This window comes from Squalius cephalus (assembly GCF_949319135.1).
Source record: "Squalius cephalus genome assembly, chromosome: 11".
NCBI lineage: Eukaryota > Metazoa > Chordata > Actinopteri > Cypriniformes > Leuciscidae > Squalius > Squalius cephalus.
This window is the reverse complement of record NC_137132.1, coordinates 19,911,246-19,929,267: the sequence shown is the minus strand read 5'-3', so window position 1 is coordinate 19,929,267 and position 18,022 is coordinate 19,911,246. Positions and strand designations below refer to the sequence as shown.

The 18,022-nt window shown below is 39.2% G+C and overlaps 2 protein-coding genes across 3 annotated transcripts in view; both read left to right on the top strand.

Annotated features, from left to right (window-relative positions):
- The first annotated feature begins 2,184 nt into the window (after positions 1-2,184).
- Positions 2,185-9,595, top strand: tsku (tsukushi small leucine rich proteoglycan homolog). The gene is given in 3 exon segments (XM_079885405.1): positions 2,185-2,366; positions 2,369-2,380; positions 7,663-9,595. Coding segments are annotated over 3 exon segments (1,101 nt in total). The 5' UTR covers positions 2,185-2,327; the 3' UTR covers positions 8,713-9,595.
- Positions 9,596-10,168: 573 nt separating this feature from the next.
- LOC307166984 (uncharacterized protein) overlaps positions 10,169-18,022 on the top strand; it is a 42,929-nt gene continuing 35,075 nt past the window's right edge. For both annotated transcript variants that reach the window (XM_079885831.1, XM_079885830.1), the window contains exon 1: positions 10,169-10,308. The gene's annotated coding sequence lies outside the window, so the exon portion shown is untranslated. The remainder of the gene's footprint in view (positions 10,309-18,022) is intronic.

Here is an 18,022-nt window from a genome sequence, read left to right as displayed (position 1 = left end):
CAGAGTCTTGTTGAGGGTCTGAATGATTTTTCTTCATGTTTATTTTGGGGTTACGTGACAAGCATGACAATGGCTTGATTTGGCAGACAAAAGCTTCAAATATTCATGTTATACACCTTCATTGCTAATTTTTTAAAGAAACAAAAATAAAACTTTATGCCAAACTACTATTTTTTAGCATTTTATTTAAGCTTTTGAGCTCTCGTCTTTCATATTTAAAGTTCATATTTAAGTTTGAGCAAGGTCTCAGCAGCCCATTTCCACCTCTCTCCATGGAAACCCCCTGGCGTATGAGCGTTTATGCAGTGTAATTAGGCATTTGTTTGGTGTAGCTGTGATAGGCCCACTTCAGATGAATTTGCACAAGGTGTATTGGGTAATTAAAGTTAACGAAGGGCGCTCCCTTGGACAATCCCTAGAGTTCTCTCACATATGCCTGCATCAGTTAAACCTTGTGTTTTGAGAACACATCTGAGGTCTCTCTGAGCTCATTTACACTATTAGCATAATGTTTATGGTTTACAGAGATATACGAGCACAGGTAAGGACAAACATTTACAGGACGAATGCTGTTTTACTGTGTGATCAGTATTACATCATTGTTTCACATTGGAGAAATGTTTGCTGCAAAGTTTGCTAAGTCTTGACTTTCTGATTGATCATGTGACTTTTTGGGATTTCTGATTTGCTTGAGGAGCTTAATGCACCTGGGCATCGATGTAGGCCTGTGTACGTTTGCCCTCAGGTTACTGTAGAGATTTTCTGGTGATATGTGCAGTGAGAGTGAGAGAGAGTGAGAGGGAGGAGGACGAGAGAGATGTGCTGACCCATATCCAATAAGCCTCTGAGCTTCTTAAAAGTTACACCTTGACACCTCTGCCCTACAACCAGAAACAGATGATGCAAACTCAGCAACCACAGCCCAAAGCACTTACAGGTAATAATACAGCAATCTGCAGCACCCAGTAAAGGAAACAAACCTAAGTGTCTTGGCCTTTCAAACATTTACTGGGTTTGTATTGATATATCTATATAGATTTTAATAGGGTTGGCTAGGTAGCCATAATTGATTACTGTTGAAGATGCACTTCACATACTATACTTTCTAATATTTGTGTTACAATTTATAATATTTTATAACTGCTTTACTCTCATGACAATTGTTTTTGTTTTATTGTACTGCCATCTAGTGGAGGGGGGAAAAAAACGTGTAGATTACTAGTTGATTTTAAGTTCATGTTTTATAAAATATAAAACTATACTACAAATCCTGTATTATCACTGTTGTCCTCTTCATTTGCTTCTTGCACTCATTCTCTTTATTTCACTTCTTCTTCATCAATCTGTTTAGAAACTCTGCAGAGAGAAGAACAAATAAGAGGCTTTGTTAAGAGTTCCAACTATAGAAAGTCATGAACAAGTAATTTTTTTTCTTTTCTTTTTTAGTGAACTTTTTGTGCAATGGAAAGGTTCAACAGATGTTAAAGGTTACATCCATCAATGCTGATAAAGAACCTTTATTTTTATGTGTGTAATTTAATCTCAAGTTAGTGGTAACCTTCAACATGAGGTTATATGTTCATCTGAATGTATAAATAATAAATTAGACTGAATTGTGTTTTATTTGATACTTTACATTTTGGAAATAAAAAAATAAAAAATAATGTGGAAGGGCTGTAAAATTTATCAGGAATTTTTAAACATTTATTGAATTTAATATTATTACTGATGTGAAAATCTTAATCATGATTGTTGTTGGCAACCCTCATTTTTAACTGTGAAAAATAAAACCCCAATTGAGAGTTTTTCCTTAAAGGAGTTTGTCAGGGATATACACACTCTTGTCCTTAGGCATGTGTTTCCCTTGATATAAAGGGATATATATATATAAGATTATAAATTATTTGCTTTGGCTTCAGTACAGTGACGGAGTAAACGCCTTTATTTATTTATTTTAATTTAAGAATAATAATAAAAAAAAACATTCAGAAGTATCCGGAATCAGAAAAGATTTCACCCCCTAGTGTTAGGTCTACAGTATTTAAATGGTGTGTGGTTGTAGTAGTCGCTATTCGCCGCTAGAGGGCGCTGTTGAAGCTCGCCGCGTTCAGACGTTGGTGGGCGCGGATTATCATCATCAGTGAGTGAAACTCTAGACGAGACTCTGCTTGCGGTGGTTTTTTATTGCTTCATCTTCTGAGGCGAGTCTGTACTCTATAGCAGAAAGATCGACAAAGTCACAACCCAGACAATACCGCAGGCGTGTTCATTTGCCACTCTACAAAAAGCTCTGGATATGACAATGACTAAAACTAAAGTATTTTCCGATGTTGGCCTGGAAAAGTAAAAGCTCTCCGACAGACGAGTCTCGCGGCACATGGTAAGTTTTACGAAAAAGAAAAAAGTTTTCTCCTGTGTCTCACAAGCGTGTTTATACGGTCCTTTTTACATATCAAACTCGAAATGTACGCGGATTCCTTAATCTCCGATAGTTCGCGTGATGAAGAGTAAAGACGTGGACAATGAAAAAGCCTAGATAGCCTATATTTGTGCATTCTGGTATCGTGACAAGCACACTTTTGTTGAGCATCGTCAAGCTGTTAGAAAGTTTGTATTTTTAACTGAGCACAGATGTGAGTCCAACCATCAAAGCAGAGATTTTGGCTGCGTCTCAAAACTTTGTGAGCTGGCTTCCTAGACAGCATATTAGCCTATACGTTAACGTTACCCAAAATGCTGTCAAGGTAGGCAGTCACTAGACTTTGAATCAAACCCAATCCGTTAAATTAACAGAAGGCTGTGTTTTATTAGAAATTAACCAATATTGTTTTTAACGGAAGATTTTTAAAAAATAAATATTGTTTTATACTTTTTATACAACAATAACTAAAAATTGATCAAACTACAACAATAAAACATGATATTCACGGTTAATAAATGATGATGATGGCGAACATTTATGTAAAAATGTCGAGTTTATTTGCAATTGAGCTTAAATTGCTCTGTTTCTCACTTGAATGAATGGCTACTACAAACAACTGAGTAATTATGTTGTTTCCTGTTGAAGGAAGTGGCATTAGCATTAGAGAACTACCAAATGGTGCCATTTGTCAGTAGACCTGAATAAAACAGCAGTCCAACTTTAACTTACCTGTTCATTATTGCAACCCATTAATAATGGTACAAAAAATCCACATATTCTATTTAGATATTGTTTTAAATTATCCTTGTTCTAGGGATTATGAGTGCTACAGTAGCCTATATTGCATATAAATGAGATAGGCCTAATGCTGTGCAGTGTGCATGACCTTTCTAGGATATGGGTGGCAACCTGCATTATGTCAACTGTACTGTAGTCAACAACCATAAAAATGTTGAACACTTTGATGCATGTCTCTAATGCAAAGGTTACGTGCTGCTGTTGACATCACAAAAAGTACCTGGCATACAAAAGTTGTATTACTGAGCTGTTTGAGACACTAATCTCCCATTAAATCTTACCCCCCTTAAAGTACTGCATTCTTTCAGCTTTATTGGATTAGGATGTCTGCTGTCTGCTAATTAAATTGGTTTAGAACCAACTTTAGTTCTTTTGTACTGTAGTTTTCTTTTGGCTATGTAAACTCCAGGAAAGATAAATTACGTTTAAAGTGCCCCTATTATGATTTTTCGAATATTTCCTTTCATGTACCTATTACGCGTACCTTTTCATATAGCTGTCTGTGAATGTAAAGGGTCTGCAAAGTTGTAAAGTCGGAAGTGCACGACAAATAAAGTTATTTTCTCCCAAAAGAAAGAATTGACTCTTAACCGCCTAAATTCCAGCCTCACTTTTGTGACCTGCATATGTAACAAGGTAACACATTTGCATAATGCCTGCCTATGGTCTTCATTGGCTGCCCGAGAACAACGTCCGCTTTGACCCGCCCTCAAACGTGCTCGGATTGATTGGTAAAATCGACGCTATTATTGTTACTATCTTGACAGTGTAAACAATCTCTCAGCTTTAAGGAAGCCTCCGGAGTGGAAGTTCACTCATGGGAATGGGCGTTTTTGTAAGCGGTAGACCAATCACAATAGACTAGGCAGTCTGGCCAATCAGAGCAGAGCAAGCTCCCGGAAAGGCGGGATTTAGAGAGACTGAATCCTCAGATGTTTTTGATTTTGATTTGATGGTTATAAACCTGTTGTAGGAGACCTTCAAATCAAAACTAGGAACCTTTAAGGGCGCTTTCACACTTGGTTCGATTGCCTGTTCCGAACCCGAGTTCGATTGCTCCCCTCTGCCCCCGATGGACTGTGTTCACATTATATTATTTCTATCCGAACCGCGGTACGCTTGCGTCATCAAGCTGCAGCTGGCGTAATGGTGTTGCTTGGTAACCGCGAATGAAAAGGCGCCCAAATGGATAGACTTGCTCGGTTGACATTTGTTGTTCTTTTTTTTTAACCTTTGGTTTTGTTTTCAACATAGACATACAGAAACACACTTGCGTCTGTCTGCCGCAAAAATTCTGAAAACGTTTCAAAGACAGCGGACTGTCCGCCGAAGACACATTATACGTCCTCAATAGCGGTTCACTTCCGCGGTTTGGTTCGATTGCGTTCATATCAGCAGTACCGTACCCGAGTTCACATGAACCGTACCCCAGACCACCTTTTTAATCGGACTCGAGTACGGTTCGCGGGTGCGCACCCGAGTTCGGAAGACAGCGTTCACATCATCTAACGAACCAAACTCTGGCGTCATTCGAACCCGGGTGCGCACCAAAAGTGCTAGTGTGAAAGCGCCCTAAAAAATGATAAAAGGCGCACTTTAAAATGATCTGCGTTTTGATTCTAGACCGTTTTCATGCAGACTCAATGGGTGAGCCTCACAGTCTCACTAAAAGGGGAGAAAGATAAATGGTTTAAATATGTAGCTGTTAACCACTGACAGTGATTGCTCTTAAAATACATCCCACTTAGACTTCAGGCATTCTAAGGAGGGACTTAACAGTGTACAACACCTGGAGAGTTCATAACCCCTGGAACACAGGCGGGAACACAGTGCCTCTTCACTGACAGAAGAATTCCATGCCTCCAAATTACATTCATTTTGAATGTTCTAAAGTCAGTTTTACATATATGTAATCATTACCAAATACAAAATTAATAAATAAAGTGGCTGAAAATGGTTTTCAGTGCTTTCATCTCATGTCCTAACCAGATCTTGACCAGAGTGAAAGGGAAAGACATGGCTGAGGTTACAAGTCTGTGTCTATCCTAACAAATACTCCCATTTAAAGGGATAGATCACCATAAAATGAAAATTTTATCATCATTGCCAATCGTTCTTTTTCGGACCACAAAAGGAGAAATCTTTTTAAAAATCTCATCTCACTCACACTCATCCATATAATGGCAGTAAATAGCAACCACACTCGATCAATGAAGAAAAAGACAAAAAAAAATTCAGATAAAACCACGCTTTAATGGCAAACGTTTCGGTCTCATGTGAGCTTTCTCAATGCCAAGTTGACCACTGAAAAAGGTCACATGTGACCGAAACGTTTGTAGGCTGAAACCCTTTTGTATACCACCAGAACACTTGGAATATATGGCACTTGTCACATGGGACCATTCTGTGATACTTTTGTGTCTTTTTTTTAAAAGCTTGATGCTGGTCTCTATTCACTGCCATTATATGGATACGCATGAGTGGGATTTTTTTTTTTTAATTCTCCTTTTGTGGCTAGAAAAAGAAAGAATGGCATACAGCATTAGGTTAGTAAATGATGACTTAATTTTCATTTTAGGGTGAACCAACCCTTTAAGCAGATTCATATAAGCAGCACTTTACAGTGTTTACAGTTACATGGTCGCAAAGACTTTTTTCTTTTTTGGTACCGCTTTCTCATAGCATGTCTGCAATTGTTATAGTAAAAAGATTAAAAAACAGTCATAACTTATTAAATAGTTGTAAGTGTGCACTGTACTCTGTAACTTAGTGTTTTCATTGTACCTATTATGCAATGCAATTACATAAGAGGTAGCCTAATTGTTTACCTAGCATGCTGGTTCTGTTAATCGTTATCTATAGCAGTACACACAATCTTGCAGACTAATTATTGTTCATTTTTGCTGCTTCATTCTCAAGTCTCTTTCGACCTGGTTTGTAATCAGGTTAACCCATGCCCAGATTCAGCGGTAACTTTGTAGAGTGTTGAAACAGGGTTTAAGTTCATGTCAAATAGTTAAACAAAGAGCACATGGTAGGGTAATCAGGCAACAAAAGTCGTAAGTAGAGCGTGGCAGAGCGTTTATAGATTTTAGCTGGAGTCATAGAGAACATCTCCACCTTTTAGACACATAGACCTTCTGTCTGAGAGTTTTTGAGAGTCTTCTGCGAACTTCATGAAAACACGTAAGCAAGATTCAGATATTTATGTGTAGAATGATGGTTTAATCTTATTTTTCACTTTCTTTAGTAATCAGTTTAAATTAAGTTTAAATTATTCAGTATATATAGGTCTACTGGAGTTATTCAAACTCTACTGGAGACATTTCAAAGTAAAATAACTGGCTGTAGAAGTGTTTTTCAGAGAAACGAGTATGTGAACATAGCATGTTTCCTCGATATATGCAAACATATTATGAGTGAAAAAGTTACATACAGCACCTTTAAATATTAAGACCGTTTTCAACATTGATAATAATAAACAATGTTTCTTGATTAGCAAATCAGCAATTCAGAATGATTTCTGAAGGATCATGTGACTGAAGAATGGAGTAATGATGCTGAAAATTCAGCTTTGCATCACAGGAATAAATTACATTTTAAAACAGTTATTTTGAATCGTAATAATATTTAACATATTGCCATTTTTTTTTCTGTGAGTATGAGAGTCTACTTTCATAAACATTAATATTTTTTTATATTCTTATTTTACATTCAAACTGAATTACATTAGGACGGTAAATTATCATTAGATATTTAGACATACATTTAGAGTTCTTTCCATTTTTTTACATTTATTTCACAGGTAAACCTGGCAACATAGATATGCGATATACAATAATTATTTGGACTTAATCATTGCTAATAATACTGGTTTGCATATATTAAAGCATCAAAGTCTGAGTTTCATTTATATTCTTTTACTAAATGATGTATTAACAGCTCTTAAATTCTCCATGAGAAAAGCCTTGCACCCTTGTAATCATGACAAGTTGTCACTGTAATTGAAAAAGTCCAATTTAATAGGCTCTTTGATCATAAGAATTAGGTCAAATCCTTTGAGAAGGTGCAGGAAAATTAGGGCTCATCAAGTTGCACTAGAAGAGAAGAAGCTTGAATATGTTTTTCATGGAAAGGATGAATAAACACAGACCCAGAGTGACAAGCATGTACGTACAGCTGTAAATGATTGGCTACGTCGGTTTACAGAATTAACACGTTAATGAGTGACTTCTGATTTCTTCAAACCTCTCAAAGGCCCCTGTGAAGTGGATTCTAGTTCAGTTTTGATGATAACATATGCCATGATGCAAGACCCTTTTTTTACATTCAGTCGATTTTCTTGAGAATGATTTTTGGTGATGCTTGATTTGATTGGTTCTGTTTTGGGACGTTCATGGCTTTAAAATTAAACCCTTTAATGTGTGTTTTTTGGTTTATAGCTCACCATGGCCACATTGCTGTGTCTCTTCTTCTCTGTGCTTGGCCTGGCTGTCATGGGAGCAGTGAAGAACTGCCATCCGCAGTGCCGTTGTGAGGTGGAGAGCTTCGGCCTCTTCGACAGTTTCAGCCTGACCAAAGTGGACTGCAGCGGGATCGGCCCCGGGAACGCTCCTGTCCCCATCCCTCTGGACACCTCCCATCTCGACCTGTCCTTAAACTCCATCACATCCATCAGCGATTCGATGCTCTCTGGACCGGGTTACACCACCTTGGTCAGTCTGGACCTAAGCAGCAATGTCATAGCACAAGTCAGTCCCAAAGCGTTCTCTAAACTTCGTTATCTGGAGACGTTGGACTTGAGCAACAACGCTCTTGAGGGTCTTGGCGATGGCTGCTTCACTGGACTCCCTCTCGTTGAGCTGGACCTGAGTGAAAACCAATTCAAAGAGTTCAGCCTTGATCTCTTCACCACCAGGGCACAGGATATACCAATCATGGTAGACCTGTCGCGAAACCTTCTGACCTCCATTACCAGGAGGACGCCTGGCCATCCACTGTACATCAAGAGTCTTATGCTTGCAGGGAACAGATTGAAGACGGTCCCAACGCTTAACGGAATCCCACTTCAGTATCTCAATCTGGACGGGAACCTCATCTCCAGCATTGACGCAGGCGCATTTGATTCGATGACAGAACTGGTTCACCTGTCTCTCAGCGGCCTGTCTGACCTGACCTTGATTCAACCAGGTGCTTTCAGGGGTTTGAGGAACCTGCAGGTCTTAGACTTATCAAACAACAGCCGGCTCAAGACGTTGAGCCCAGATGTATTTAGCGGACTCGTCTCTTTACAAGAGCTCCATTTGTCCAATACTGCTGTCACACCATTATCAAGGACCGTCTTTACCCAGATGCCAAGCATAAAGAGTATAACTCTAGGGTCAAACGTGCATTGCTGGAAGACACACAAGCAAGGACAGTTTCACAGACAGATTGGACAGGCAAAACCCAATGATATACTCACCTGTGACAATGCAGGAATGATCTTATGAGCCTGAAGTGCCAGGAAAGACTCGTTTTCTCATCTCTGTGCCTTATTAGTATCTCTTAAGATCTTTTATATTTTCTAATTCAAGATTCCATCGTATTTGCACATACTATGCCAGCTAAGGTCCGCTTAGCGGTGTTCATCATATTTTAACACAGAGACAGTACATAACAATGGCCTTTGCACTTTATTGATCACATTTCTGTTCTTCTACTTAATGTCACCTGAGATTTGAAGTGTGATGTCAGCTCTAATGTGATGTTTATTTAGTTTCTTTTTAACACAAACAGTCTTAAAGTGTCATAAGTTGTGTATTCAAACAACAGTGTAGTAGGTCAATTTAGAAGTCATGGTGCCTTACAGTGTCCTTCATTTAACAGTATTCTGGAACAAAACATTTCTAATGTTTTGATGCCCCATATATGATACACTTTAAATGACCATAGATGCCGTACAGTTTACACTAATGCATACAAAAATTCTCAGAAGGTGTATTGGAATTATTTTTCAGTGGACCTTAAACACAGAGGGCAAGCAAATTTGGTTCATTTAGATGTTTTTACTTGTTTTAAAGTGGGGCATTTCTTTTTCGATAGAAGCACAACGAATAAAATACAATATGTGCAATTTAAGAATTTAAATTATTTTAGCAGTGAAATGTTTTCCTAATACTGAACCTAAAATATAATTTACAAACTACAAAATTTTCTACACATCACTCAGTCTGACGTTTGAGGGAAATGTAACGTTAATGAATTCCTGAGGTTTACATGATGTTGCTCTGAAAGTTTGCACTTTTGATGTTTTAAGATGGCTCATCATGTGAGTTGAGGTATGTTTTATGTTTGTTCAAAACTATACTCCTAATAAAAGTTAATCAACTTTAGAAATCTAATATCTTGTGATTTAATGCTCACTTCCCCAAACAGTATAAAAACTTCCAAAGTTAAGCCAGGGCTCTTTCTGAGTCACGTAGTGCATTGGTCATAATACAGGCCTCAGTAATGTGGTTCTCCTCAGTCTGACGCACTCAGACAGCAATGATTTGTTTATAAGAAACACCCAGTGTTTTATCCCACACTTTTTCTTTTATATATATATATATATACAATAATTAACCATTCACTCAGACTAACCATGGACAGCAGTTTTAGGTGGACAGAAGACGCCATTGCTGAATTGGACCAGATGACTTTAGCCTGTCATGCTTTAGGTTTGTAGTCTTCATATATCCCCTTAGCTACTCTGAATTGTTGCCCAGATCCAGCTCTTTGAAATTCTAGGAGACTAATGCCAGAGACACATCCCCCTCTTCTTTTCTACACAAAAGCTTAATGGAAGAAAAGGTTTACTTAACGGCTAAACTTTCACTTCATCACTTTGCACTTTCTGCCATGCTCTGGATAAATAAGTAATGTAAATAAATGTGGGCCAATGAGGAACAACAGTCAAGAGCAAACAGTCAAGTCAGTGTTATCATGACATTCTCTACATGTTTCTGAGATTTCTCTTTGGAGAACACAATAACACCATTTTATGAGGATAAATCCTTTAAAAGACCTTTAAAGTTGCATTTCCTGAAGAAAATACTAGCACTACAGTAAGTTTTCTTTTCCATTCTGCTATAGCACACATTTTTTAAATTAACATTCTATTAAATTAACATAGTATTCAATGTTTATCTAGAGATATTCAATACTTATTCTCCTTTTTTTATATATAAATTGTAGTAGTAGTAGTTGATTTTTCATTTGTTGACACTGGTAAGCCAACTTCACTATTGTGACCTAAATCAAAATAAATGAGCATTAACCTTTACCATTCTTTTACAGAACATTGTAAATGTCACAATGAATTGCTAAATTTGATTTAGTACAGACACTGCTTATCTTCCTTGTCTTTCATGAGCCTCAACTTGCCTTACTATGTGAGAGGTTGTACTAGATATGGTGATGTAAGCAGTATATGGTACATCGTTGAATGGGTTAGGGTTATGAACTTACTATTTTATTTCTCCTTCTATTTCTGTGTGCTATCCGGCTTTTAAAGCCATTGTAAATCTATTAGCCTCATATCACCTGCTCTCATTTTAGATAAGAACAGAAATTCAATGGGCCTTAGGTGAATAATTTGATGGCATAATCAAAAGCCACAGTCCACTTGCAAAAGACAAATGTTGACATAAAAAGCCCTGGTGCATGGAGAGTTCATTTAAAAAAAAAAAAAAAATTAACTTGTAAACACCAACCATGTAAAATCCAGTTTGTTAAAGCCTCTCGACCCCAGATTCCCAATGTCCAGTTAATTCAAGGCTGAATTGGCAGAGAAAAGACAATGGCCCACTGCCAACACAAACTCAAAGCACAAGAGAATCGATATGGAACAAACAATCAACTTTAAGTCAGATTAAAAGGCTTCAATGTCTGGAACCAGAACACAAACAATAAATGGAATGAAGCCTAGAAAATAAATGCAGCCATGGTCACATTTCGCCCATGAAAATCTCATGAATTTTTCATTGGAGAAGCATTCTTACAAAGTGCCACGCAAATGCTTGTTTTCCAAATCGGATTCATAGCATGAGAAAAAATATATGAAATCTTTTTCATAGTTGTACTTTTATTAAAAATGACAAAGTCTTACACAGAAAAACGTCACTATACATGCTCATAAAACATCCCACATGATGCAGTCTCATTGCAATTCGTATGTCTGTTTTACATTTTGGCAAATTGGTGGCTAATTTGAGTGGATTCGTATCTCATTCGCAAGTTTTCATACAATCTGTTTACACCCCTGTGACAGGTATATTTAGGGGTGGGGTTAGGGGAGAAGCTTAATTTTTTTCTATAAATTGTATGTTTTCCCATGATTCACACTGTATAAAAAAATTACCACCTCGCGAAACAGTTAGTTTCCCATGAGATTGGGTTGGGTGCACAGTACAAACAAATTAAAAGTTCTCATGTGCTCCCTTGAATAAACAAAGACAGGATGGCAACATGGCTATCTAGTTCGAAAAAAACACAGAAGCAAATCACAAACCTTCTCTAGATTGCACAATAACAGCATGTACCAGTTGCTCTACATATTTTCTAAAAGTGTGCTGAGGTTTCATTCTCAAGCTGTTGTTGACATCACAAGCAGTACAGTCATCTTCATTCCCTTTCTGCCTAATGTTAAAGACCCAGCGTAAGTCTCACAGTATCAGAAAACCAGCACAATAGAGCCTTTCTCGCTGTAACACTGCGTGCAAAAGAAAAGCTTTATTGTGCACCAGAATAGACACATCAGGCTCTGTGTCCATAAGTCACGCTCAACTGGGTTAGTTTTTTGTGTCAGAACAGGCCTTTGTAGCTAAAATCTCTTGCAGAGGTGCTGACCACATAATGATGTTTGCATTCCATGTAATGCATTAGCGCAATACCATCTTACACTTGTATTTTATTTTTTTCCCTACTTCTGCAATGTGGGTTCAAGAAACCTCAGAGAGCCTCAAGCTAAGGGAAAAAAAGAGCCTTGTTGTATTCAATGAAGCCTGAGGATGTAATCTGATCATGGAGCAAACTGTTTTGCCAAGAAATCTTTCTTTCTTGGGACTGTACCACTCAGAGGACACTAATCTGTCTTTTCATGTGTGAACAAAAATGATTTGTACATGGCTCTAAGCATTAGCTAACTCCTTTGTCCTGCAAGGCGCTGTATACATCGAAAATATGGAAGAAATTAGTGCTTTATTGTCGGTTTAGTCAATTGTACACTATTGTTTGCTCCTGAGCGTAGACCTGTGAGTGTTTGCTTTTACTTTAAAGCATGTGGGTTGGTCAGCTCATGCTTATTCCTGCCCATTCCTGAGTGGTCATTCCAGGTTTCCTGTTTTGATTGATAACAATGAGGATTGGAGATCAGGTTCACTTTCAGATCTGTAAAAAGGGACGGCAACAAAGTTTACAAAAGTTCTTCTGCAGCTCGTACGAGCATATGAATGAGCTAAACGATTAAATGATTGTGTTAGACATTGTGTAACTTTGGGTTGGTGTTGTACTGCGGGCATTCCAAGAAAAACAGACATATCCTGATTGTTAACCCACACTGCATCTGGTTGTCATTAAGGTTCGCTGACTCAAGTTACTCGCGGCAGGAAACAATCGCACAGCTCAAAGGAACCTTAGGGAGATTCTCTTTGCTGAAATGCTGCATTTGTTGTTTAGAGGGATAATTTCACCCCAAAAATGTATATTCTCATATTATTCTCTAACCCTCTTGTTAAACCTGTGGATGAATATCATGTCATAAGTCACTTTCAAATTAGTGAGAAGTTGTCATTTGCAGCTCAAAATTTTATAAGTCCATATTATTTATCTTAAAAATGTGTTTTTTTATATATATATTTTATTAACCTTATTATTAAACTAATTATATAAAACTATGTTGTCAGTGGTTACAAGTAATACCCTGATTTATAGATTATCAAGACTAATCAATGACTAGAAGATAACTCCACACAAGCTACATAAATTCATCAACTAACCATTCAGAAATTTCCAGTTGCTTCTACATGTTGTCACTTCTTCTTGAGTCTCTCCATCATTGTCTGACTCCGGTTTGAACATAAAAGGCTAAACGTTTTTGAAATTTTGAATGTGTGTGTGAGGTAAAAGGACACAAGCAGTTGTAGCTCCGCCCCCTGTGCCGGGAGCAGCAGCTCATTTGAATTTAAAGGAACAGACACAAAACGGTACGTTTTTGCTCACTCTCAAAAAGTGACAATTTTAACATGCTATATAAAAATATCTGTGGGGTATTTTGAGCTAAAACTTCACATACACACTCTGGGGACATCGAATACTTATTTTACATCTAGTGAAAAGGGCATTATACCACCCCTTTAATACATTTTCTGGCTTAACTGACTGGTAAACAGTTTACAACTGATCCTAATTCCAGAGCATGCGTTTTTCACTATGAGGGCGAAAGTTTTTCGGCTTGATGAGATCTATAAGTGTATCAATTTGGTTACTGTATGTGAAAAGTGATGCGCTATACAGAGGACTAAAATAATAATATAATAAAAATCAAAAATATCAAAAATAATAATAAGTATATAAATACATACATATTTGAAGAATCTTTCCATATTGCAATTAAGTTTTACCTCTTAACAAAAAAAACCTTTAACTTTCAAGGCTTGTCTTTATCATATGAATTTGACCCTTTTTCAATACAGATTTCAAGCTAATTTATCCAGTGTAATCTAGTGTATGGGTGATTCTATAATTGGAGATACATTTTGCATTTCAATTTTTTTTTTAAAAAAAGGTTGTCATACAGAACCATTGTTTAAGAATTACCTTGAAAACACTTTAAAGTTGATATATTCAGTGCTATACAAATACAGATAGTTTATTATTTTCTCTATTTTATCAAAATATCACCTGTTCATAGTTTTTCTCGTCAATTCTGTTACGGACGAACAACCAAATATATAGAAGTAACAGTACATCAAAAAATTATAAATCTTTTTAGTTTCATTTGTCATGTAGTCCTTTTATTCAGGCCTTTAAAACAGATATTAAATGTTATATTTATACAACTTCAAAATTAGATTCACCCCCAGGCAATAGTGGATTATCCAAAGGGTGCACTTGTTTTTTTATCAAATTACTTGAACATTACAGGGTAGAGATAAAACTATAACATATATCTTACTCTTGCACAATATAAAAATAACAATATTAAGTAGTTTGATATTTCAATGTATTATCTCATTAATATTCAAGATGAAAGACTAAAAACAGAATTGACACATCTGGCAACAGAATTGACGGGGGTAACAGAATTGACGGGGGTAACAGAATTGACCCAAACCAACCAGAACATGCCTATAATAGTGGAGCGGCTAAGTGCTTATGTTTGGCAGAATCGTTCAGTTTATGATACAAGCGTGAAAATTGGCATGAGCAGTCTCCATGGGTCACTTGACAAGAAAATTGTCCGAGCCACTTGAAATTTCAAGATGGCCTACACCTTAGTGGAGCAGTTAAGTGATATAGTGATTTATTTGGTGATACAAGCATGGAAATTGGCATGAGCAGTCTCTGTGGGTCACTTGACAATAAGCCACCTACAGCTACTTTAAAATTTCAAGATGGCGGCCATTTTTCAAGATGGCCACCACCTTAGTTGAGCAATTAGGATTAAGAAATCATTTAGTTGGTGATACAAGCATGAAAATTGCCATGAGCCTAATTGCTCCACTAAGGTGGTGGCCATCTTGAAAAATGGCCACCATCTTGAAATTTCAAGTAGCTGTAGGTGGCTTATTGTCTAGTGACCATCAGAGACTGCTCATGCCAATTTTCATGTTTGTATCACCAAATAAACCACTATATCACTTAACTGCTCCACTAAGGTGTCGGCCGTCTTGAAAAATGGCCGCCATCTTGAAATTTCAAGTAGCTGTGGGTGGCTTATTGTCTAGTGACCATCAGAGACTGCTCATGCCAATTTTCATGCTTGTATCACCAAATAAACCACTATATCACTTAACTGCTCCACTAAGGTGTCGGCCGTCTTGAAAAATGGCCGCCATCTTGAAATTTCAAGTAGCTGTGGGTGGCTTATTGTCTAGTGACCATCAGAGACTGCTCATGCCAATTTTCATGCTTGTATCACCAAATTAACCACTATATCACTTAACTGCTCCACTAAGGTGTCGGCCATCTTGAAAAATGAAAAATCTTGAAATTTCAAGTGGCTCGGACAATTTTCTTGTCAAGTGACCCATGGAGACTGCTCATGCCAATTTTCACGCTTGTATCATAAACTGAACGATTATATCACTTAGCCGCTCCACTATAACAAGAAAATAACGGCTGAGTTATTGAGAAATACTCGACCAGATATCCCTCTGGATCTCTACATGCCGTGACGCAACCTTGGTCGCGGGTGGAACCCTCACATGAGTCTCAATGACCTCCAGGATGGTACCAGGATAGATATCATGGTCATATGTGAGGACACACCATTGTCCAACCACATCCTGGCTCTCCCAGTGTATGTCTGTCTGTTGGTCTTCATCTCTCTCTTCAACAGCTCTCTCTTCTCCAACGGTTCTCTCTTCTCCAACGGTTCTCTCTTCTCCAACGGTTCTCTTCTCCAACGGTTCTCTTCTCCAACGGCTCTCTTCTCCAACGGTTCTCTTCTCCAACGGTTCTCTTCTCCAACGGCTCTCTCTTCTCCAACGGTTCTCTTCTCCAACGGCTCTCTCTTCTCCAACGGTTCTCTCTTCTCCAACGGTTCTCTCTTCTCCAACGGTTCTCTTCTCCAACGGTTCTCTCTTCTCCAACGGTTCTCTTCTCCAACGGCTCTCTCTTCTCCAACGGTTCTCTTCTCCAACGGTTCTCTCTTCTCCAACGGTTCTCTCTTCTCCAACGGTTCTCTTCTCCAACGGTTCTCTTCTCCAACGGTTCTCTTCTCCAACGGTTCTCTTCTCCAACGGTTCTCTCTTCTCCAACGGTTCTCTCTTCTCCAACGGTTTTCTTCTCCAACGGGCTCTCTCTTCTCCAACGGTTCTCTTCTCCAACGGCTCTCTCTTCTCCAACGGTTCTCTTCTCCAACGGTTCTCTCTTCTCCAACGGTTCTCTCTTCTCCAACGGTTCTCTTCTCCAACGGTTCTCTTCTCCAACGGTTCTCTTCTCCAACGGCTCTCTCTTCTCCAACGGTTCTCTTCTCCAACGGTTCTCTTCTCCAACGGTTCTCTTCTCCAACGGCTCTCTTCTCCAACGGCTCTCTTCTCCAACGGTTCTCTTCTCCAACGGCTCTCTCTTCTCCAACGGTTCTCTTCTCCAACGGTTCTCTTCTCCAACGGTTCTCTCTTCTCCAACGGTTCTCTTCTCCAACGGTTCTCTTCTCCAACGGTTCTCTTCTCCAACGGTTCTCTTCTCCAACGGCTCTCTTCTCCAACGGCTCTCTTCTCCAACGGTTCTCTTCTCCAACGGCTCTCTCTTCTCCAACGGTTCTCTCTTCTCCAACGGCTCTCTCTTCTCCAACGGTTCTCTCTTCTCCAACGGCTCTCTCTTCTCCAACGGTTCTCTTCTCCAACGGCTCTCTTCTCCAACGGCTCTCTCTTCTCCAACGGTTCTCTTCTCCAACGGCTCTCTTCTCCAACGGCTCTCTTCTCCAACGGTTCTCTTCTCCAACGGCTCTCTCTTCTCCAACGGCTCTCTCTTCTCCAACGGTTCTCTTCTCCAACGGCTCTCTTCTCCAACAGCTCTCTCTTCTCCAACGGTTCTCTTCTCCAACGGCTCTCTTCTCCAACGGTTCTCTTCTCCAACGGCTCTCTCTTCTCCAACGGTTCTCTTCTCCAACGGTTCTCTTCTCCAACGGTTCTCTTCTCCAACGGTTCTCTTCTCCAACGGTTCTCTTCTCCAACGGTTCTCTTCTCCAACGGCTCTCTTCTCCAACGGTTCTCTTCTCCAACGGTTCTCTTCTCCAACGGCTCTCTTCTCCAACGGCTCTCTTCTCCAACGGTTCTCTTCTCCAACGGCTCTCTCTTCTCCAACGGTTCTCTTCTCCAACGGTTCTCTTCTCCAACGGTTCTCTTCTCCAACGGTTCTCTTCTCCAACGGTTCTCTTCTCCAACGGTTCTCTTCTCCAACGGTTCTCTTCTCCAACGGTTCTCTCTTCTCCAACGGTTCTCTTCTCCAACGGTTCTCTTCTCCAACGGTTCTCTTCTCCAACGGTTCTCTTCTCCAACGGTTCTCTTCTCCAACGGTTCTCTCTTCTCCAACGGTTCTCTTCTCCAACGGTTCTCTTCTCCAACGGCTCTCTCTTCTCCAACGGCTCTCTCTTCTCCAACGGTTCTCTTCTCCAACGGCTCTCTCTTCTCCAACGGTTCTCTTCTCCAACGGTTCTCTTCTCCAACGGCTCTCTCTTCTCCAACGGCTCTCTTCTCCAACGGTTCTCTTCTCCAACGGCTCTCTCTTCTCCAACGGTTCTCTCTTCTCCAACGGTTCTCTTCTCCAACGGTTCTCTTCTCCAACGGTTCTCTTCTCCAACGGTTCTCTTCTCCAACGGCTCTCTCTTCTCCAACGGCTCTCTCTTCTCCAACGGTTCTCTTCTCCAACGGCTCTCTCTTCTCCAACGGCTCTCTCTTCTCCAACGGCTCTCTCTTCTCCAACGGCTCTCTCTTCTCCAACGGCTCTCTCTTCTCCAACGGCTCTCTCTTCTCCAACGGCTCTCTCTTCTCCAACGGTTCTCTTCTCCAACGGCTCTCTCTTCTCCAACGGCTCTCTCTTCTCCAACGGCTCTCT